At 34.2% G+C, this 25,465-nt stretch overlaps 1 protein-coding gene across 1 annotated transcript; it reads right to left on the bottom strand.

Moving 5' to 3' along the window:
• Positions 1–8,355: 8,355 nt before the first annotated feature.
• On the bottom strand, positions 8,356–25,041 carry LOC132733440 (uncharacterized; the record flags this gene model as incomplete). Its single annotated transcript, XM_060720086.1, has 5 exons — positions 24,880–25,041; positions 12,133–12,707; positions 11,338–11,496; positions 10,700–10,855; positions 8,356–8,428 (listed from the first exon to the last, which is right to left on the bottom strand). Coding segments are annotated over exons 2-5 (955 nt in total), but the record flags the coding sequence as incomplete, so codon positions are not given.
• Between the last annotated feature and the right edge of the window lie 424 nt (positions 25,042–25,465).

The following is a 25,465-nucleotide window of genomic DNA, read 5'->3' as shown; positions in this document are numbered from 1 at the left end:
GACCAACTTCAAGGGAGTAATTTTATTGATAATCTAACGATCATCCAATATTTTTTATTGGTATCATTGAAAAATGTATTGGCACAAATTTCATTTTAAACAAAAACTATGCAAGTATTTGCAAAAATAGGATTTTAAAGCGGCCCCCCATGACAAGTTGGTCATTGTTTCCCCTACAAATTTCCAAATCGCCGATGTTTCTCAGGAAAACACGATGTTAAAATCAGCAATTTTCAAGTGATGTTGCTAGTGACAAAACTTTTGTAACAAATGAAACAAATATATGTTATGAAAAATGCACTATGTTGTCCTTCAGTTTTATTTAGAAATATTGGAGAGGTTTTATACCTGTCCGCAATAGAAGTTCGTAAATACTCCGAGAGGGGCGGGGCGTTATGCTTGACTTAAAATCGTTTAACTTTGTGAACCTACTTTTGTCATTTTAAACATGTTACTGTGTTAACGTACTCTTGTAGTTTTACAACTGGTAACACGTTTTCTTAAACTCTATTTTCTGTATTTAAGATTTAGATTTCATTTGTATATTTCAGATCTATAAGTGTGCAAACATGCATATGTATTGCATGCAATGGAAGATACGAACTTGTAAATTAGTGTTCGTTTTAGATGTTAGGTCAGTTGTTACGATCTATATGTAAACTTGTTATATAAAGGCGGGAACCTTCAATTAAAAGATTGATTTAAGAAGCATATCATGTGCTATGTATGGGTACAATAAAAAATGGTAGGCATACAAGTTTGCATTTTCAAAAGTCATTTTAAAAAGGAACACTTCACATGTCTGGAATTTTGGCAACGAACGCCCTCCATAATATAGTAGTGATACCCCTTCTTATGTCAAATGATCGCGATTTTACTTTGAAATTTCCTCTTTATTATATTCTTTCTTTTTTCTTTTTGTTCTTTTTTTGTTGTTGTGTTTTTGTTGTGTTTTTTGTTAAGAATTTCTAAATGCTCCCAATATGAAACCAAATGTATAGTAGTTTATATTTATAATACTAGTTAAAACATCTTAAAATACCTGAGCGGCATTATTTATATTAAAAAAGAAGGAAAAAATGCATTATAGTCCAGTTATATTTGTTCCTGCCACGCGTCATATGTTGTATTTGTATATGTCATTTTCACTTAAACCATGCAATTAAATTCTTTTTTGATCAGTAAAAAATCAGAAAAAAAACATCATTTTTTCCTATCAATAGATTATGTAAAGTCCGACCACTTTGTCAACAATTAAGGTGACTCTTAACCACTTGCTGTAGGTTTGAATCATATCGTTGTGAGGGAGCTATTCAGCTAGGTAACGGGACACACGAGCCTTTACTCAGGTGCCCATTCTCACTAGTCGAGAATCGGAATAATTGTTATAAGCAATAAGCAATATCCTAAATAAAGTATAAATTTCGCTATCGCCATCACCCGAGTTAAATACATGAACCGATTGCTATATTTAAAGTGTCTGAATATCATTGTTACCCCCTACGTCTTTAAGTGAGGCTAATGTCCTTTACAATATGAATCAATGCAAGCATGTTACGTGTCTATTAAGATTTACAATAATCTATGTCAGGCTACAGTACTGTGAGGCAAATAACCGACCCGCGACGAGCGTGAGAATATGTATTTTTTCCGCCATAACAAACAGTAAATAAGGTATCCTATAGCAGTGTGCATACGTCATTCACTTAGGTTTTCGATACGGCCCCGCTAGACTAGGACTACAATGGGACATTGACTAAGATATGCATTATTATGACACAGTAAGTCCATTAGCTTGTAGTACAGCCCTTTCCCGAGATTAAACTAATACACATATAAATACATAAGTACATGTATAACACAATACAAGTAATCTATAAGGAACATTATAATTGGTACAGTGTGCGCTTGTCGTTCAGTTATACTATAATAACCTTGGACTTAATACTGATAACCACGTGGTTTTAAATATAAATGAAGACAGAGGGTATTATCTTTGAAAATGTTAAACGAATGTAAATATGTGTCATTCAAAGGAAAATAAAGTATGTTTTCATGCGATGGCATGGGTGAGTGGTCAACACGCCGGACTTGTAATCTAATGATTAGGGCCCAGTTACACAGACGGTCGGTCCCCAATCGGTTATTTAATTTTAAATTTACTTGCTGTTATGATCGGTTGTCATGCGTGATTTTATTTTAGGTTTTCTGTGTAAACGGCCATCGGTGACAGAAAGCAAACTCAAACGGGAATGGGTCGATGATTAAATGCTGAAATACTTTTGGTTTTTATCGTTTGTAAATCGGAGCTAAATCGGGCGTAACGCTGATAAATCGGTGTTTGATAGCTAGTCATCAGTGGTTAAACACTTTCCGTCAGATATGGCCGGTGATTCATATTTGGTTATCTTTGTCCGATCGGCGATATCGGTGATTAAGAGCTTGCATATCTCGTGATATAGGTTGCCGTCGGTAATTTTTAAAATATTTTCACCGATCGAGAATTTTAAACGTGTTTAAAAATCTCAATCGGTAATTTTTCACCGACGAAACTTATCTTTCCCCAATAGCAGTTGATAGGTGGAAAACAGGTGACCAATAGGTGATATCGGTGATAAATACGCTGTCATCGGTCCACTCCATAATTTGGCTAAAAAAACTACCGATCAATCACCGATGGCTCTGTGTAACTGGGGTGTCACTAACCGCATGGGCTCAAACCCCTTCGGGAGCAAAATGTTGTTTCCTTCATTACTAAGTACTTGTTGGTTCCAGGAACGGATTCGAAAGTGTAGCTTCATACACATTCGAACTGAAATAAATATTCTGTATATAAACCGTAGTCTATTTAGGTAAATTTTGATCGAATATAACTATGTCAGACAATCATAATCAATTTTAAAATATGCACAGATGTACACATTTTACTATATCCGAATAAATGGCAATATGTTAACAATTTGTACTTTCGGTTTCCACACACATAATAATAAGTATATAAATAATGTTCTGTGACCTGTTATGTCTGTAAATATACTTAATTTAGGTGGACGTTAACTCGTTGTATTTGATAGTTAAACTATAGTCTTCAACGCCTATTTGTTTACATGTTAAGTTTCTTAGCAAGGGGCAGGACGTGAAGTGGTTGCACACTTGGTTCAAGCGAGCGAATTGGTTGCAAACTTGACAAAATGGCGGACACGGCGTGATTTTTTTAAACGGGTGAACGAATTTTTGCCAGGCAAGTGGGTTTCTTTGTTATTTTGAAGTTCATTAGTATGTCTATTCCATAATGCAATATATATGCCACACTCGGTTAAAGGTTTCAGCATCCTATATTCTGTTTTGACGAAGTTATTGAAGATATAAACTGATCATGTAGATATTTTAAATTTGACATGTGACTGTTCTTGTCGATTTTTCTCCTAATTTATTCGAATGTGTTCGTTTTGAACTGCATTTAACAATAACAAAATATGTTTCTGTCAATGCTGTACAAATGGTTTAGTTCGCAAGTCCGAAGATAACGTTCAATACACAAAAATATCTTGTTCAAGCACATTTTGGTTGCAGACTTATACTTCAAGCATTTTTGGTTGCAAACTTATTCTTATTCTATTGAATTCCATAGTAAATCTTTGCAAAAGGAGTGTAGAAGGTTATACTCATTGGCAATTATTGACATTTATATGCTTTTACTTGTTTTTGTCATAAATGTTATTTATACTTTCTTCTTTTACAACAATTATGCAATTTATGTTTCAAATTACATGGTTCTCAGTTCAATACTATTATCATCAGTAAAAGCATGCAAACAAAATAATAGCATATAGAAAAATATTTATTGATACTTCAATTCTAAAATATGTCATCATATGTAAAATGCAAATGAAAACTACATACAAAACAAACGTATGTGAGAGTACTGTTGTATGTAGGTGAATTATTTCCATCATAAACATAAGGACATGTGCACACATACGATGTTACTCGGTAAAATTTCCAAAGTTTATCAAAACCACAAGAAATGTTAATTTGTTTGTTTCGTATGTAAAGATAGACATAAAGTATGTAATTGTACTTAAAATATTTTTACAAACCAAAAGTTAAAATGACATGCTTGTTAACAATATTTCGGATTTGATGTACATCATATGTCAATTGGCATTCTAAAGATGATTTTGATTATTAGATCATAATATAAATGATATACGATTGGTTATTTTACATTGACTGATACGTGACAAAACTACTTGAAGTCATTGTTCGAGTTAGGGAATTTGGAAGATATTTCGATTGGTCAATAATAAGGAACAATTAAACATGTGAATAATGCCCTTGTTCCCTTGTTAATATAGTTTTTATCTACTATACAATGAATTTTATTTCAAATCTCAAAAAAGAACAATAATGAAAGCTGTTTATTGCTATTTTTTTCTTCTTTTACTTTACAGTAAGTCATGCCAAAATATAAAAAAAGTATATCGAGGAGAAAAAATGATGAAGATAAACACAAATGAACTCCAATTTAGCATACATTGTATTGTGTTTTATATCTATTTGAAAGACCCTGTGTTAGGATATATCTGCACGCATGCACAATTTGTATATATATTTCTTATTAGATGAACGGGTATAATTGCCTTAATATTGCTTATTACATTGTATTTTTAAACAAGAAGCGCCGCAATGCGACGAAAACAAGGTTTTCAACGACCAAATTTTGATGTGACAGCAATCAATAGGTCAAAGTACACTGAAGTTAATGAGTAGAAGCTGAAAATTCTATTGTAAGCAAATGACCTTGAACTTACTCCCAGATATTCAAAGTAGCAATCCAAAGCTGCCACTCAGCAAGTTTATTGTTCAAAAGGTCAAAGCAAACTCAAGTTTATAACATGAAAACTAAATACATTAACCTTGATCACAGACACCTGGGTAGCAATCCCAAGCTGCCTCTTTATATAAGCTACCCATTCATCAAGTTTGGTGTCAAAAGGCCAAAAGCAAACTCGAGTTTTATTGAGCAGAAAACTGAATTTCTATTTTTAGTAACAATGACCTTGACCTTGATCACAGACACCTGGGTAGCAATCCCAAGCTGCCTCTTGATATAAGCATATCCATACACCAAGTTAAGGTGTCAATAGGCCAAAGCAAACTCAAGTTATGGAGCGGAAACTGAATTTCTATTTTTTAAGTAACAGTGACCTGACCTTGATCACAGACACCTGGGTAGCAATCCCATTATGCTGCCTCTTGATATAAGCTATCCATACACCAAGTTGGTGTCAATAGGCCAAAGCAAACTCAAGTTATTGAGCGGAAACTGAATTTCTATTTTTAGTAACAGTGACCTTGACCTTGATCACAGACACCTGGGTAGCAATCCCCAAGCTGCCTCTTGATATAAGCTATCCATACACCAAGTTTTGGTGTCAATAGGCCAAAGCAAACTCAAGTTATTGAGCGGAAACTGAATTTCTATTTTTAGTAACAGTGACCTTGACCTTGATCACAAGACACCTGGGTAGCAATCCCAAGCTGCCTCTTGATATAAGCTATCCATACACCAAGTTTTGGTGTCAATAGGCCAAAGCAAACTCAAGTTATTGAGCGGAAACTGAATTTCTATTTTTAGTAACAGTGACCTTGACCTTGATCACAGACACCTGGGTAGCAATCCCAAGCTGCCTCTTGAATATAAGCTATCCATACACCAAGTTTAGTGTCAATAGGTAAAAGCAAACTCAAGTTATTTAGCGGAAACTGAATTTCTATTTTTAGTAAACAGTGACCTTGACCTGATCACAGACACCTGGGTAGCAATCCAAGCTGCCTCTTGATATAAGCTATCCATACACCAAGTTTTGGTGTCAATAGGCAAAGCAAACTAAAGTTATTTGAGCGGAAAACCAAAAAAGTTGACGCCCCCGCCCGCCCCCCGCCCGCCCGCCCCCATTTTGGGCCTTTTACAAAAACCCCGGTTTTTCGTTAAAAACCCTGGTTAAAAAAAATGATTAGAAATTTTCCTCGTTTAAAAAAATTTATGCTTTGCCACATTTTTTAAACACAAAAAGGTTAAATGCAAAAAAAAATCCCTTGGGAAGTCCCAATTTCTTGAAAAAAAAAAATTTCCCTTAAAAAAGGAAAAATTTTTTGTATTTAAACTTAAATTTTCGGATTTTGCAAAATTTAAACCTTTTTGCAAAACCCATTGACAGAAACATAATTTTTTTTTTTAAAAATTGCAGTTAAAAAAAGTCCCAAATTCGAAAAAAAATAAGGAAAAAACCCGACAAAAAACGGTCACATTTTAAAATTTAAAAAATTTCTTCCCTTTTAAATCATTTTAATACCCTTCAATAACTTCGTCAAAAAAAGAAATATGGGAAATGCTAAAAACCTTTAAACCCGGAGGGGTGGAAAAAATAAAATTTCCCATTTTTGGAAAAAAAAGGACATACAAAATAAAAACCTTCAAAAAAAAAACCCAAAAAAAACCCCAAAACTTTGCCTGGAAAAAAATTCGTTAAAACCCGTTTTCAAAAAATTTCACGCCGTGTTCCCCATCTTTTTTAAGGGTTTGAAACCCAATTTCGCTCGCATTCCCCCAAAGTGTGCAACCAATTCACCCCCTTTGCCCCTTGCTTAGTGTCGGTACAGCCCCGAAAATTTACCTTATACTTTTGGGGTTTATTCTCTACTAAATGTTGGGGGCCCTTCCCCGGAAGACTGAATAAATTTTTAAACCGATATATTTTTTTAAAAAAATTTTAAGGATTTTAAAAACATTTAAAAAATTTACTTTTTGGGGATTAAAATGGGGGGTTTAAAAAAACCGGGAAAGTCCCGGGTTTCCCGTTCTTTTAAAAAAAATCTTTACAATTTTTGTCAGAAGGAGAGTGCCGTAAAGTTGCGATTGATCAACAGCAGAAGTCGCAGGTTCAAATTCATACTCTTACCCAGCAAACATACCTATATCGGGCCGATATCGGCTAAATGTCGGAATATCGAAGTCGCCTTTTCGCCATTGGACCGATATATATCCGATACAGACAAACTTGTTAAAGACAGGTTGAGTTCGGTCCGATTTAGCTCCGATATACATTTATTTCCTGTTATTCAAATGAATGAGTTTTTTAGTATATTCTTCTCAAATTCAACTCAGCAAGAAATCGATGCTTTTGTAAGGAGTAATTAAGTCGTTTTCATAACAACTAATTCGGTGTTATATCAGCTCCATGTCTGTTGCCGATTTATTGTAAGTGATTTGCACAACGTGGTTTTTTTCTAGCTCACCTGCCATCTGAAGAAATTTTGCGCCAAAACGAAAAAAAGTGGATTTTTTCTCAAATACTAGAGGTAAATTTCTTAATTACGTATGCTTTTGAATAAATTCATTGTTGTAGTTAATAATGTATTCGGCGTCATTGATATTTTGAACACAGGGGCTTCTGTCATTTTTTTTTCTTTTTCATAACAAGGGATACAACACAAAATTTCTCAATTCAGGAAAAGGTAAATAAGACTCAGTATACGACCGCATTTTTCTTTTGATTGTTTGACATTCATAAAAGAATCGATAATTTCCAAAAAAAAAAAAAAAAAGATTCACTTTGATACATGGACAAGCTATTATTAAAATAAGATTTCGTGTTTCATTTTTACACACGGTCGTAAAATTTCGGTTTGTAAAATTAAACGTATGCAAACACATGCTCATTCAAAAAATGTAACATGTAATCAGTTCAATATCAGTCATATACCACCATCAATGATGCAATCATTTACTTCTGGTACAATTTATTGTAACAATCTTTGTTTGTTTTGATAATTTCTATCCTCGCCTTCCATTTTGAAATTGCCCGTATGTTTCATGCGTAAACGCAACTTGTATAAGTGACTGTCCATTTCATTGCCTAATGAATAATCATAATCCTAATAATGACGGCGTATAGCCGTGACGGATAGCGGTTTTTTTTCATTAGCCAATGAAAATACTCGGAACATAAACACACCTGCGTAATGGACGACAGTTTGACAGCCAATGTAAATATTGAAATGTTAGTTATTTCCTGCAATGTTTTAATCATTAAGCTGTAGAACTTGGGTAATGACTCGTTCATATATCAATTTCTACAATAACTTTGATGGAACAGATAATATTTTATACAGTTTACACGTGTGAATGCATTTTACAAACCCGCCCTGGTAATGCGAGGCCACGACTTGTATCCCTTGTTTATATTAGAGAGAGAGAGAGAGAGAGAGAGAGCGAGAGAGAGGGAGAGAGAGAGAGAGAGAGAGAGAGAGAGAAGAGAGAGAGAGAGATATGGTGATATAATAACTTGCCTGATTTAGCCTTTTCATATTCTAACTGTTTTTGTTGTTGAGGAGAATCTTCTTCCTTGAGTCTTTTTATCTCCTACACCAGAAATAATAGTACAAACAATTGTGTTTTATTTGGTAATTTTCAAAAGTGATGATTGTACAAAGTATTATTGGAATTTCCGGCAGTCTGTCTAACACACAGTGTCTTAATATTTTTCAAAAATATCAAATTGAATTATTACTGATGAAGTGCTGGGATATTTGAATTTCCTCCAATATAAAAATTAATTTTGTAAATCATTGCTGTTACTTTTAATTTGGCGTTTTAAGTGCAATCGTGCCTACTTTACTTAAGATTAATGCAAGTGAAGGATAATAGAAGGTCCAAAATTTATAATTATGTAAGTTACCCTTTTCACATTGATACGCTTCTTTTTTATTTGTTTTTTTTTATTTGCAGTAGTCTTTAGTTGTTACATTTGAAACTTGAATGTTAACAAAACTTGCGTTTGAGCTTTTTCAAACATTTCATGCACTACGTACCAGTATGGTATTTGATCACTCACTTGTAATCAATTGCTAGATAATACATCAATAAGGTCACATTAAAATATCAAGAATCCTATATGTAAATGTAAAGTTTTGTCAAAATATTCCTAAAACAAAAATGTTGGTTAACAAACCATGCATAACTGCCACACCACAAAAAGACATCACAAACGCTCAACTCTGAGTGCTAAATACTACAGTGAGATGAAAAAGGAAGGGTATAACATTATAGTTGTATGATTAATATGTCCTCTGTCAAGTCACTTATCAACATAATTTTAAGTTGTTAACATGAACCCGCAGCATAGCTCTTTTTGACCCATCATCACTCAGCCTATTCTTCATAGTTAATATGTAACACTTAGCCATATAACCTCAGGTTTGTATTTATAGCTAAGGAAACGATTTATATTACTTTTAGAGAGGATAGCACATTCAATTTGCTTTTAGTTTTTTTTTACACATGCCTCCTCTTAAAATTGTTTACCTTATGTGACTGTTGTCATTTGTATATGTTTCCAAAAGGATCATTCTTGTAAAGGTTGTTTAAAATGGTATTGCATTGTTGAGATGCCGGCAAGTTGTTAAAGGGATTATGAACACTTAAGCTAACTTACAGAGCAAAGTCATACTAAAATTCACCACGTTGGTGATGTCACAAAAGTGTCATTTGTCTTGGACTAGAATGAATAAAGTGTATATTATCATTTATTGCAAAGTAAATTAAGAAAGATACAAGTTATATATTTATACGCAGGCAGTATAGTAGAATTTTTGTTAAAGTCATTTATTGAAGTAACACAACTTGTGAAATATGTAAGCAGTATAAAAAGTAAGGATGGGTCATATCAAATGCAGGTAAAAAGGAATTCTAACTTCCTTTGATCTTGAATAGTTACGTGTTGTGGCAATCAACCATAAAAAATTTATGTACACGAGGTCACAAAAATTTGCACTGTGTGTATATTATGAACAAAAGTTCGTAGAACACTAAATATCCCCTTCATACATTCTGTTAGTGACCTTTGACCTTCTGATCTAAAAATCAATAGGGGTCATCTGTGAATTATGATCAACTTTCTTACCAACTTTATTGATCATAGGACAAAACACACTGAAGCTATCACCCAAAATGGTCTTACGATTTTGGGTCACTTGACCTTGACATACTTATTTCAAAATCAATAAAGGTTATATACCAGTGACGATTAAATGATTCTAAGCAATGTTTTAGCATTTTGGGTCACTGTGACCTTGATCTTGGACCTACTGACTTCAAAATAGATAGGGCTCATCTGCAAATGATGAACACTTTCTCTATCACATTTCGTGATCCTGAACCAAAGTATACTCAAGTAATCATCCGGAAATGGTCTTATTATTTTGGGTCACTGAGACCTTGACCTTTGACGTAATGACCTTAAAATAAATAGGAGTCATCTGTCAGAGGTTATCAATCCCCATATCAACAATGATCCTAGGCCAAAGCGTACTAAAGTTATCCTTCGGAGATAGTTTAAGCATTTTCGGTCAATATGACCTTGATTTTTGACCTACTGAACCCAAAATCAATAGGTGTCATCTGCCAATGCTGAACGAACTTACTGACGGACTGAAAAAATCTGAATGAAGATCAATATCTTGAGCTTGTACAGAAAGGTGTTAGAAAGGTTTGTGGTTTCATAATGACCCTTTTTTGCACCCACTTTAGGATGGGGGCATTCGGATTTTAACTTGGTCCGTCCTTAAAAATTTACCATGGTTGTATGTACTGTTATATCAACCGGAAACAGGTTATAGAAACTTCAAGTTTTACCTCTTGTGCTTTTGATATCTGAGATTCAAGGTCAGACATTTTGTTTTTAAGCTCGTCATATTCCTCCTTACTTGCAGCATTTCCTGTTGCTTCTTTGATTTGACTGAGAATTTCGTCAAAGCCTTGAGTTGTAATAATGAAGTCCTCCTTCTTCAGCTGATGAAAAAAAAATTTTTCTATTTTCTTTCAGAGGTAAAATTAGAGCTCTTCGATTTATGATATAAACCCTATACAACCTTTTATGTATAATAGGTAAGACATAATTTCTAAATTGTCTCAATTGATTGTTCTTTGATTTTTTTTGCTCATACTTATATAAAAACGTTTATGACGGTATGTATGGTATCGGTATCTGATAGTCAGACTTTTTATTTACTTCTTTTTGTTCATACCTATACAATTAAAATCATATTCTGTTTCATATATTATAACGTTTTATAGGTATCTGAGTTTGATTTCATAAATGTCAGTTCATTTAACGCAGTTGTTATTTAAAATTGACTTTAATAAAACCACTCCGAATACTTTTCCAATTACCCTAAAGAATACCTCAATTAAGAGATGTGTATTTTTAAAATATAACTGAACTCCATCAGGATTTCAAATTATACATGTTAATATTTATTATTTACACTTACATCTTGGAGATTCCCAACAGCTTGTTGTGCAGCATGATGACGAACAAGCTCCTTTCCATCTTGAAGAACTGCTATCATATCATCAATATAAGAGTTAGCATCCCATTCCTCTAACTCCATACTGCTTGAGTGAAAAATCTTATTTCTGTACTGTCGTACCTGAATGGAAAACAAATCTAAGTCGAACATATACTCATAATTATATGCAATAATATATATGATTATACTGTTTTCAGCACTTACACTAAACAAGATTCTTTTAATCAAAACAGTAACTGTTAAGCGCGTTATCCGAATACTTCTGATAACGACCTCGAGCACAATAGTGAGAATACACAACGGATACGGCAAAATGAATTTATCCGCGCGCAAATCTCCAGGTGCACAAGTCCACATGCTTTGCCGATCGACATTTCTGTACGGTCTGGTGACAATAGCTCAAGCAATCTTAGCTACCGACCTACATGTGACACAACATGTACAAACACACGTACACGGACAAGGGTATAAAAATTGACACCTTATAAAAATAACATTTCTTGCATAATTCTTTTTGAATCATCATTCATCTTGGTAAATTGCGTCTCAGGCAAAACAATTACACTAGTATCATAGTTACCGGTATATAGAAATAAAGTCACCTTAGTGTAGTAATTGGTTAAATACTATTTTAAATCTTGTAAGAGAATCTTAAGCTTTTCTGTTTGGTCCATATTCAACATAAGTGCAGTGACGGATTATTGCTTATTGTTGTAAGAGATTAAAATTAAACAACAAATATACAAAAATATTTACCTTTGAAAAAAGATTGTTTGGTCCTGTTACATTGCATCCAATATGATTATGAAAATATTTGTTATTTATGATAACATGTAGTAAACCCGAGCAGTCAACGTCGAATGCTGATGTCTTGTCCTTGTACCCGGGAGCATTTATAAAACATTTACATATACTCCATGGGTCAGCGGACCAATCATGGGCATCGCTGTTTTTCCAAAAAGGTGCCGGTGGTATTGATGCATGATTCTGTATAATGCTGTCATAGATGGCACCACATATGTTGTTTGGACAGGGTTTCTTATTATTTGGAAAGCAACAGTTACATTTATCTTGCTTGAATGGACACACTCCTTTTGAGACTCGGATGTGGCCTGGCTGGAGAGTTGTTATCTGACAGACGCCACATGGTACATTTGGTTTAGGAGTCTTTGTTCCTTGAATTTGGTTTATAATATCTTTGTGCTGCTGTTTTCCTATGTCATCACAAAATGGTGCTAGTCCCTCTTTCAGGTAACCTAAGCCTAGGCCTGCCTTGACCCACTGTCGGTATTTGTTGTTTTTCAAATGTACCTCGTGCGCCATCACGATATCTAGGAAAAAAAGGAAAAAATTGTATCTGCTTTTGTAGAATCCAAGGAAAATAAATTTAAACTACGACTGAACACAAACAGTTCTATGCCCAGAAAGATTGGTCGAGTAAATGGACCGTGACATTTGACTAACAATAAAGACATGGACACTATCAAAAAAGGGTTATGTTAGCCCTATATCTCCAACCTCATATTCATTGTTTTAAAAGAGCATAACTCCCAATACAGAAGTAGATAATTGGGTCACATTTGGACATGTCTGACAGTGCTTCAGACAAGATGCGTATTTGCATAAATACCCAATCAAATTTTTCCCCAAATAAATATAAATCATAACAGCATTTCAATTGTTTGAATAAAATATTCATTTTATTAGCAGCATACAAATTAGCTTACGCAAACGAACGGGATGATCTTTGGTTGAAAGTTTGCGAATTAAGGCACCAAAATCAATTAAACAAATTATATGACACAGCACGTGCTTTCTGTTTGGTATCATATTTCAAATGTGTCTGGTAAAAAATTTATATAGATGTTTAACATTATCAATCCTGACAGTTTATTGAACCTTGACAGTTTATTGAACCAAAATTTATCTAAATTATCTTAACGATACTGTATGACCTCCAAGGTGGAAGCAGTTTTGACCCTAAGTGCATGGTAAATAAAACTTTAATAGAGGTCTACTAGGCAATGACATATACTAAAATAGTCGCAAAAAATTTATCTACAATTTTTGTGTCGCCTTGAAAAGGCGACATATAGGGGTTACTTTTGTCGCCGGTGTCGGCGGCGTCGCTGTCGGCGTCGGTGTCCCCTAAAGCTTGTCCGGAGCATAACTCAGTCACTATAAGTCTGATTGACTTCAAGCTTGGTGTGCATGCTTCTTTCAATAACCCGAAATGCAGTGCATAAGGACCGGTACCCTGCAGTTCTTAAATTTTTAGTTATTGCCCTTTGTTAATTTTCATACTTTATTTTTGTCCGAGCCATTTCTCTTCAAGTATGAAAGCTATGGACATGAAACTTCATAGGATGATAGATCTCATTAAGAAAAAGTGCAGTATACAAGAACCAGTACTCTGCACTATTTATTTGTGAGTTATAACCCTTTATTAATTTTCAAACTTTATATTTGTCCAGGCTTTTCCTCATAAATTTTAAAAGATATGGACTTGAAACTTCATAGGTTGATAGATCTTATTGATTAGAAGTGCAGTGCACTGAAACTGCTGCTCTGCACTTATTATTTTTTTAGTTATTGCCCTTTGTTAGTTTTCATATTTCATTTTTGTCCTGGCCATTTCTCCTAAACTATATTGTTCACAAGGCGACACACCCGACTCGCGGAGTTTTAGTTTTCTTATTATTAGGGCCAACACCTTAAATACATTATATTGCAATAAAAGTATACCGTCTAGATGGTCAATGTCACAATTAATTACCATTGCCAGTTTGTAATAGGTGGTATTTGTCCGTGAATAAACGAATTTCATAAATAAATATCAATTTTATAGCATTTTCGGTTAATTTAAAATTATTTGACCTTTTAAGGTTCATGGTCATATCAGAATAATTCAACATATCGGTTTTGTCCAAGTTTAACTCAAATTGTAAATGAATAAAAAAGAAATGACAACTTTTATAAATTTTACATTGAACGTTTTGGTCAGTTTAAGGTTTTATGTCATTTTCAAACCATTAATGTAAGATGAGTTCTTTTGTTAAAGAATAAACCAGATATGTCAATAATTTTCAAAGTTCCGTAAATTTCAATAGTTTAACCTGGACAACTAATCTAAATAGAAAAATCAACAGAAAAATTAGCATGTTGTTTTGACATATGCGTTATTTTGTCAAAGTAAGAAAATCAGATTTGTAACTAAAGATAAAAGTGAATTTTTGATAAAATTTATATTTTCTAACTGCAAACCATTCTTTATTCGATAAATTCGTGTAAATTCAATGAACTCGTTGCATAAAACAAAATCAAGCCTCCAAAACGATCGCATAATAATTAGTATGCCTCCCTTTGAAGAAGAGGGGATATATTGTTTTGCTTATGTCGGTCGGTAGGTCCGTCGGTCAGTCGGTAGACCACATGCTTTCCGCTGTTTATCTTAAATACTATTTATCACAAAGTCTTCATATTTCACATACTGATTCGCCATAACTAGTTGATGAGTCCTATTGATATTGGGTCCACTAGATCAAGGGTCAAGGACACCGGGACTTTAAATGCCAGAATGGTTTCCGCTGATTATATTAAAAAGCATTCGTCACAAAGTCTTCATATTTAATACAGTGATTGGTCATAACTAGTAGATAACCCATATTGATTTTGGTTTCATTAGGTCAAAGGTCACGGTCACAGGGGCCTTAAATACCAGAATGGTTCCTGCTGATTATTTTGAAAACTATTCATCAAAAAGTTTTCATCTTTAACGCAGTAATTGATCATAACCAGTAGATTACGCCTTTTGATTTTTGGGTCACTAGTTTAAAGGCCAAGGTCACATGGGCCATAAATGTCAGAATAGTTTCCCCTCATTATCTTGAAAGGTAGTACTCACAAAAGTTCATGTTTCACATATTGATTACTCATAGGATGTGATTCCTATTGATTGTAAGGTCACTAGTTCAAAGGTCTCTGTCACAGGGTCCTTAAATGTCAGACTTATTCCGCTTATTATCTTGAAAACAATTTATCACAAAGTTTTCATATTTCACATATTGCTTGGTCATAACTAGTAGGTGACCCATATTGATTTTGGGGTCATTAAGTCATAGGTCAAGGTCACAGGGGCCTTGAATGTTAGTATGATTTCCGCTCATTATCATGAAAGCCATTTATCACAAAGATTTCATATCTCACATGGTGATAGCTCAAATTTAGTAGACGACCCTTATTGATTTTGGGGTCACTAGCCCAAAAGATCAAGATCATTGGGTTCTAATTTGTCAGAATTTATTCCCGCTTATTATCACGGAAAGAATTTATCATATTATTTAAGTCTTTATATTTCTCATATTAATTGGTTATAACGATTAGATCTATTGATTTTGGGGTAACTAGGTTAAAGGTTAAGGACACACATGCCTTAAATGTCAGAATGGTTTCAGCTCATATTTTAAATATTGATCGGTCATTACTAGTAGATGTCCCCTTTTGTTATTGGGATCATTATGTCATAGGTCAAAGTCACATTGGGTTTGAATTTCAGAATGGTTTCCATTCATTATCTTGAAAACTATTAATCACAAAGTCTTCATATTATACACATTGAATAGCCATATGTAGTACATGACCCATATTAATTTGGGATCACAAGTCAAAGGGCAAGGTCACACAAGCCTTAAATGTAAATATGGTCTCTGCTTATAACCTTGAAAACTTTTTGTCACAAAGTCTTCATATTTCATATATTTATAAGTCATAATGTGCTCACTAGTTCAAAGGTAATGGTCTTTATATTTCACATATTGATTGGTTATAACTAGTGGGTCATTTTTTCCCATAACTGTACGCTTCCGTGTACCCATTTATGGCAAGTTTCTTTGACAAAATTACCAATAATGTGAGTCAATGGCTAGAAAGTTGTCGACATTTTTTGTTCAACTTGTTCTTTTATTCGCCCGTTTGAAAAACCGGTCGTATTATAGCCCCCCCCCCCCTTGTGGGCGGGCGGCTGGGCGGGCGGCGTCCAGTTTTTGTCTGGAACATATCTCCTACACCCATTTAGGAATTTTAATAAAACTTCATAGAAATGTTTTCCACTATGAGAAGCCGTGTCGCTCGCAGCCCTCTAGGTCAAAGGTCAATGTCACACATAGAGGTCATTGAAAAACGTTTGTCCGGGGCAAAACTTCTACATGCATAGTGAGATGCAATATACTTGGCACAAATGTTCACTATTGTGAGGCGGAGTGTCAAGGTCACACATAGGTGTCAAAGTTCAGATAAAATATGAAAATGTGTGTTGGGACAATTGAGTCATCATTTACTGAGGGATTGAAACACAAATGGTCATTATAATGACTACTGGTGTGAAACATGCAAATTAGATTAATATATGGAAGGTCAAGGTCACTTAAGATGATTGCCAATGTCACTAAAGATGATTACATATATAGATTTTTGTCCAAAACATTTCTCCTAGACATATGGGGGGATTCAATTGATACTTCATAAAATTTTCACCACTATGAGAACCCGTTTCGCGTTCATTAAGCAGGCCTCTACGTCAAAGGTCAATGTAACACTTGTATATAATAGAAAAATGATTGTCCGAAGCAAAACTTCTACATTCATAGAGGGAGTATCAATATAACTTGGCATAAATATTCACTATTGTGAGGCAGAGTGCCACGCGCAAATTTTAAGTCCCTGCAGCCAAGGTCAAGGTCACACATAGGGGTCAAAGTTCAGATAAAAATATGAAAATGTGTATTGGGACTGTTTAGTCCTTATTTATCGAGGGATTGAAACACAAATGGTCATTATCATCACCACTTGTTTGAAACATGTAATTAAGGTTTATATCTACATGTCAAGATCACTAAAGATGATTGTCAATGTCACTAAAGATGTTAAAATATAGATATTTTATCAAGTGCATATCTCCTACACATACAGAGAGATTGTAATGAAACTTCATACAAATGTTCACCACTATTAGAAGCCGTGTCCCGTGCATGAGGGATTTCAATATAACTTGGCACAAATGTTCACTATCGTGAGGCAGAGTGTCGCGCGCAAAATTTAGGTCCCTACGGCTAAGGTAAAGGTCACATATAGGGGTCAAAGGTTAGATAAAAATATCACCAGAGATGGTAATGTATCCAGATATTTTCCAGGTATTGCCCGGAGCATATCACCTATATGCATATCTATACAGCCCACATCTCTCCCAAAAGCTCCTTTGACGGATGTATATTGCGACAATGTTGGCCTTATTTCAAAATGACATGTGTCAGGTACCAGTCTGAGTTGCATAGAGTCTTATCAGTCAGTCAAGCTCGACCGAAAGATATGACATTTATTTAGGCAGCAACACCTTATTTGTCTCCATGATACATATAATTGTCCCGTGCATCAAAATAGTATCATCACAATAATCGACTTTCGTGCATAGTTTGTATCATTCAGTGAATTACTGAATGCAAAATTTAAAAGTCACTTTTTGAACCATTATAACATATCAGGACATGAATGGTGACATGTCCGGAGTACGTATTCCATTGACTTACGGAGCGGATTGACCGTCATTTATGGAAGGGTATTAACGCAAAAATTACATCTTGCTTTCTTACGTTACATCTTGCTTTCTAACTTGTACATCTCGCATTCTGACTTTACTTGTTGCTTTCTTACATGCACATTATGCTTTCTGCTGTGTGCGTCTTGCTTAATTGTCTGTTGACGATCAATTATTATTAATTTGTTGATCTGGTATATTAATTCAATAACTTAACCTGCAACTGTTTGTATTTGGGTCTATTTACTCAGCTTGAATGACGAATGTCATAAGGTAGAATGACGCATAGCCGAAAACCGAATGCAGCAAACATAATACGACGCGACATTGGGTGTAATAATATGTGACACCCAAATTATGCTAATACATGTAGTCCGTACAAATATGTCAACCTATATCGATTTATAAGAGCGTCTGCTTAAATGATAAGTGATTTCACTATAATCCCCTTAAAAACATTTTTTATTTTTAGTATTGTTTAACAGGAAAACTTAACAAAAAAACTTTACACTCATTGTTCAGTACTGGTTGGTTCCTAGAACGTATTCGAGACTGTGTTAAGCTTCCTTCACAATCGAACTAAAAATAAATTTTGTATAAAATAAAGAGAAATAAGAATAAACCAACACATCTCTTTGTTTACATTTGCTACATGTATTAACAATTATTTGACATTTAGGACTATAATTTTTTCAGGTGATATTTTTTTCTAAATGCATGTTTTAAAACAGAGAGACTTAATGTGCCTTTAAAGGAGGTGTTTTTTCTCCGAGTCTTTGATTGTAATTTCAAGAACGGATGAGTTAATATTGAGAACAGTTCTGAAGGTTGCAATTTTTATGGATGCGCAGCATGTTGTTAAATAATACATGGTTCCATCAGTTTCGAACACAGTAATATAATCTGGGAATCAGCAAATTAATTTTAGCTTTGTAAACACATGTCTTTCATTTACAAAACAAGAACTACTACTTTCTTTTGTGGTTGGGTGTATTTAAACCAACAAATAATTATAGTACCAATTTGAAAGAGATTTTTATCTTATTTTAAGCATATGACATAATGGGAATTACCCCTAAAATGGCAGTCGGAGGAGGAAATAATTGCTATGTGATAAGCCATTCGCATCTTCTCGGCACTTTCCGTCAAATTTCGTAAAAGGTCATCGAACACAATAATAAGAATACATAGAACGGATAAGGTACTTTGGTCTAACCTACGCTAAGAAACTTAACATGTAAACAAATAGTAATTTAATACTAACAGTTGTTCCAGTACATCGGATAAAAAAATCCTACAAAATTAAGTCAGTTCAAGAACTGATATAAAAGTAAACAGAATATTGTTGATATACTTATCGTTATGGTTGTAGAACGTACAAAATGTCTACCTGTTGACATTAATTCTGATTTGGTTATACTTATACATTAGTGGGCAATTTCAAATTGATTATGATTGTCAGACATATTTTCATTCATAGTTGTACAAAAATAGACTAAATTTTCCTTTTGACGTCAAATATACTATCTGTTTGTGTTTACATCTAAAACAACGTGATAGAATTGCTTTAAATCCATATTCATTCAGAAGTAATTATGAATAATAGCCTAGATGTTCCGACCCTTGAGGGTTTGACAAGTGGTTTCCGAGTGCGGCCCAAATTTGAATATGAATTAAAGTTTTACAGTGCAATGTATGTAACTTTATCGATTTGCAATGCTCACACATTAAGCTTACATTAGACAAATGTCAAAGGAAACTAGAATATAATATAATATAAATAAGACAAAGCCTCAAAGCGAGCTCTTTGACAGAATGCTTTATATATACACCATCGGTTTCACAATTTATATTACACATCTGCAAATTTCCGGCAAAATATTCACTCACACTATTTATTCTATGTCCTATTAGTTGCGTTATATATATTTTTTTTTTGGTCATGAATTTATGGTAAATTGTTTCACATACTTAAATCATTCAATCATTTTACGGGTGCAAAACAAAACAAAACAAAAAAACCAATGAACGCGTTTGGAGTTCCATTTTGATGAATTTTCGCCAAACTTGATATGAGTATTGATGGTAAAAAGAAAGGTTTTCCGAATGTCAGTTTGAATGGGAACCCTAATGAGACAGTAAGCCAAGAAACCCCGGCGTGCATGTAACCTGCTTCTGCCTGTCGTACATTTTCTAAAATATGATCATGTCCTGTAACTATTTATAGTCACACTTAAAATATAATGTAAAGCAGCCAAATGCACTCATTCCTTTTTATATGCCCAAAAGAATTTCGGACATATTATGTTACACCCCTTGGCGTCCGTCCGCCCGTATGTCTGTCCGTCCGTCCATTAGCAATTTGGTTTCATGAGCATAAATTAAGTTCCATTTGACCCACAATATTCAAACTTCATAGGATGATTGTCCATATTAGATAGAAGACTTCTATTGATTTTTGGGTCACGAGGTTTAAGGTCAAGGTCACTATTCTATGTTCTATAACAGTTTCCGGAGCATAACTTTAGTTCCATTTGACCCATAATATTCAAACTTCATAGGATGAAAGTCCATCTTAGAAAAAATACCCCTATTGATTTTGAGGTCCAAATGTCAAAGGTCAAGGTCACTATCAGCTTAGAACTGAAAACAGTTTCCGCTCCAGAGCTTAAATATTAATCAACCTACAGCTGTAAAATTTTATAGGATGAACAGTCAGGTCAAAAACATGACCCTTTTGATTTTAGGGTCGTATGGTCAAAGGTCAAGGTCACAATGATCTTTACACTGAAAATTTTGGTTTCGGGAGTAGAATTCAAGTTCCATTTGGCCCACAGTGTTTAAACTTCATAGGATGATTGCCATTATTCGGTCGAATTCCCTATTTATTTATGGGTCACATGGTTAAAGGTCAAGGTCACTATTTCTTTTAAACTGAAACAGTTTCCCCTCAATTATTAAAGTATTAATCAACCTACAGCTGTAAAATTTTACAGATACACAGCCATGTCCAATACATGACCCCTATTGATTTTAAGGTCATAGGGTCAAAGATCAGGGTCATAATAGTCTTTACACTAAAATTGAGCTTTCTGGAGCAAAACACAAGTTTCAATTTAGCTAACAGTGTTCAAACTTCATAGAATGATTGCCTATATTGAATAAAAGATCAATATCTATATTGGGATCACACGGTCAAAGGTCAATATCAAATGACCTTAATATTTTTAACAGTTTTACAACTGTTTTACAACTGTCAAACTTCATAGGGTGATCACTTATATTGAGTACATTTATTAAATGCCCTAAACATTTGCTTCATACGTTATACCCCGGGGGTCCTTCTGTCCATCCGTCGTAGCATTTTTACTTACAAGATAACAATTGATGGTGGTGCTTTGGAAAAGCAACTATATATATATATAAACACTTTCGGGCATATAATGCTCCGCCTAGCGGTGCTCTTGTTTTCTGTTAACAAATTTACAGTATATTTGTCTGTCAAAGATTTTGCACAATTCGGCAAAATTCATGCATTACTTTTCTTCATATTTAATATATTGTTTGCAGTTATTTCTTTTATTGGAGCGTATAGTGTAGGAGAAACAAATATTTTTATATTTTAGGCCTAATGTTCCCGCTCTTAACTACAAACAAACCGGATGTAAAGTCGGGAATAACATTTAAATAAAATTCACAAATGATTAGTGACGTGATATATTTACATCCTCGAACAATGTATTGTATATGTAAGTTATTTATGACAAGCCGCTCGATTTGTAAAAAAAAAACTTGTAAGGATCCGGTAGAAATGCAACATGAAAAAATAAAAATAAGTTCAAGGCATTGTACTTCCAGATAAGATTATTCGTTTATATTAAATCAGGGACTCAAATTTTAACTTCAGGGGCATATTTTATATACCTTAAGCACAGGACCACAATAATATCTATTTAGTTATGTCGTTCCTTAGTAAAACACGTCATTTAAAAGGACTTTCAGCTACTTTGGCATATCTTTAGAAAAGTACAAGCAAATATTCATTAATGCGAAGTTTAATCACAATCTAACATGCGGTTAAGGAGAGGTGATGAAGACAATGTAGATAACAAAGCTGGACGGAAAACTGGCCATGCATCATAACATGTCAAGCAAAAGGAACTTAATGTTAATGAATGTCCTCCTCAAAATTTACTAAGCTTAGATATTTGATGTGTAACATTACCTATAGTTTTCATATAGATATAGATTGACACATATGAGAGCATTGTGTAAAACTACATGGCTTAAAACTTTACAGTTCAGAGCTTTTATAATGAAGAAGACGTCTATAAATGCAATAAATAAAATGATTGTCATCAGGGTTGAACACCTTTTTTTGGCATAGATAAGCATCTGATGGCACATTTGAATATCTTTTTCTCAAAATACAATATAATATATATAATGTACAGTCGATTCTCGTTATCTCGAAGTCATTGGAACTGTCCAAAAATTATCGAGATAACGAAATGTAATAATAACTTCTCGTAATACTGACTTTTGGTACTCAGCAAAAGTTATCCGAATTGCTTCAACTGGACTAAAATGGTTATTCCTCGGTGTTAATTTAATTACGTGGACGTTTCGTATAATAACCAAAAGCTTTTATTGAAACTTGTGTTTTGCTCCAGAAAGCACAATTTTAGTGTAAAGACCATTATGACCCTGACCTTTGACCCAATGACCTTAAAATCAATAGGGGTCATGTATTGGACACAGGACTATATTGAAATACAAAGCCTTTGGTCCAATTCCATAAAAGACTGTTTTGAATGTCCAGTTACACACAACGTACTTTTCATCCGACTTTTACGGTGACAAAGAAATGACCTTTGTGCGTGGTTATTTTTTCTCGAGCGCACGAGATACTATGTCATGGCCACGAGTTGATAAGTCGTGTGCATAAGATAATTAAGTAGTGCGCACGAGAAACTATAACCTGGTCACGAGAAACTAAGTCGTGGGAACGAGATATTTAAGTGGTGTGCTCTAGATACTATGTCGTGGCCATGTAACACTGCACTTTCAGGTCAAACATGTCAAGCAAAAGGAACTTAATGTTAATGAATGTCCTCCTCAAAATTTACTAAGCTTAGATATTTGATGTGTAACATTACCTATAGTTTTCATATAGATATAGATTGACACATATGAGAGCATTGTGTAAAACTACATGGCTTAAAACTTTACAGTTCAGAGCTTTTATAATGAAGAAGACGTCTATAAATGCAATAAATAAAATGATTGTCATCAGGGTTGAACACCTTTTTTTGGCATAGATAAGCATCTGATGGCACATTTGAATATCTTTTTCTCAAAATACAATATAATATATATAATGTACAGTCGATTCTCGTTATCTCGAAGTCATTGGAACTGTCCAAAAATTATCGAGATAACGAAATGTAATAATAACTTCTCGTAATACTGACTTTTGGTACTCAGCAAAAGTTATCCGAATTGCTTCAACTGGACTTAAATGGTTATTCCTCGGTGTTAATTTAATTACGTGGACGTTTCGTATAATAACCAAAAGCTTTTATTGAAACTTGTGTTTTGCTCCAGAAAGCACAATTTTAGTGTAAAGACCATTATGACCCTGACCTTTGACCCAATGACCTTAAAATCAATAGGGGTCATGTATTGGACACAGGACTATATTGAAATACAAAGCCTTTGGTCCAATTCCATAAAAGACTGTTTTGAATGTCCAGTTACACACAACGTACTTTTCATCCGACTTTTACGGTGACAAAGAAATGACCTTTGTGCGTGGTTATTTTTTCTCGAGCGCACGAGATACTATGTCATGGCCACGAGTTGATAAGTCGTGTGCATAAGATAATTAAGTAGTGCGCACGAGAAACTATAACCTGGTCACGAGAAACTAAGTCGTGGGAACGAGATATTTAAGTGGTGTGCTCTAGATACTATGTCGTGGCCATGTAACACAGCACTTTCAGGTCAAACATCATACATTTCGTCTACTACGTTCCTTATTTATATTTACAATTGGCATCAACTTTAAGATATTATTTTGAAATATCACTACAATTCATTCTTATTGATTTAAACATTATGACCACAAAGTGCGGTCGTTTGTCTTATGTTAAAAAAATGCATATGTACCTTTGTAATGCACTTTTGGGTCAAATTTGACACCAAAGTGCGTAACGCAATTTGGGATTGGACTCCCAAGTACGTTACGTACGTTGAGGTCAGACCCCAAAGTGCGTTTGACCCCAAAGTGCGTTGTTACATGGCCACGAGTTACTAAGTCATGCGAACAAGATACTATGTCGTAGCCACGAGTTACTAAGACGTGCGAACAAGATACTATGTCGTAGCCACGAGTTACTAAGTCGTGCGAACAAGATAATATGTCGTAGCTACGAGTTACTAAGTCGTGGTAACAAGAAACTATGTCGTAGCCACGAGTTACTAAGTCGTGCGAACAAGAAACTATGTCGTAGCCACGAGTTACTAAGTCGTGCGAACAAGATACTATGTCGTAGCCACGAGTAACTAAGTCGTGGGAACAAGATACTATGTCGTGGCCACGAGTAACTAAGTCGTGGGAACGAAATAATTGAGTGGTGCACGAGATACCTTGTCGTGGCCACGACTAAGTAAGTCTTTCACACGAGATAATCTAGTGGTGGTCAAGAGTAACCAAGTCGTGCGCAGAAAATAATTAAGTCGTGGGCACGAGACACTATGCTGTAACGAGATAATTAATCAATCAGATTACACTATGTCTTTGCATTTTCTTAGTTATCTACAAATGAGCAATAATACTTCGTTGGATATTTAATAAACGACATATCATTTTAACCTAGTGGCTAAGTTAATGGTAATTGTAAAAACCTTACCTCTATCGCTATTCTTCACGACACATTTTCTGTTTATGCATAAATTGTTCCTTTGTTGAGTTGATGAATAATTTCACATATTGAAAAAAAAAACATATATGTAATGCCTGGATGAATATAATAGCTAGCACAAGTATGTCATGTTAGTGTATATAAACTCTTCGTTTGTACAAAAAATAACAGCCTTAAGTAAACTGGTTATATGATTTCGACCACTTCTCAGTAAGGAAGCTTTAAATAGAACATGTAAGTCAAAGCGGATTGGTTAATTTCGCGCAGGACATTATTTCCTATCATAAGATCTGCATTTTAAACGAATAAAATAAATTACAAGAGCTACAGCAAATCGTGGACAACGCTCGCATTTCTTTCTTATAATGTTAAAGACAGCGGAGGAAAATTATTTTAGACTACTCAAAAAAACACAACAACAAAAAAATAAACAACATAATTCTCTTGAACAAAATACAGTTCAATTTTAATATTTAACCTTGACCGTCAAAGTCATTCAATGCTCAAAGTCACATTTGAACATTTGAATTAATTAGTTTTGTTAGATGCGTTCATTTGTCAAGGACAGTGGTGG

This window comes from Ruditapes philippinarum, unplaced genomic scaffold (assembly GCF_026571515.1).
Source record: "Ruditapes philippinarum isolate M1 unplaced genomic scaffold, ASM2657151v2 ctg507_1_1_1_1, whole genome shotgun sequence".
NCBI lineage: Eukaryota > Metazoa > Mollusca > Bivalvia > Venerida > Veneridae > Ruditapes > Ruditapes philippinarum.
Note: the sequence above shows the minus strand (reverse complement) of the source record. Positions and strands in the feature narration are given on the sequence as shown.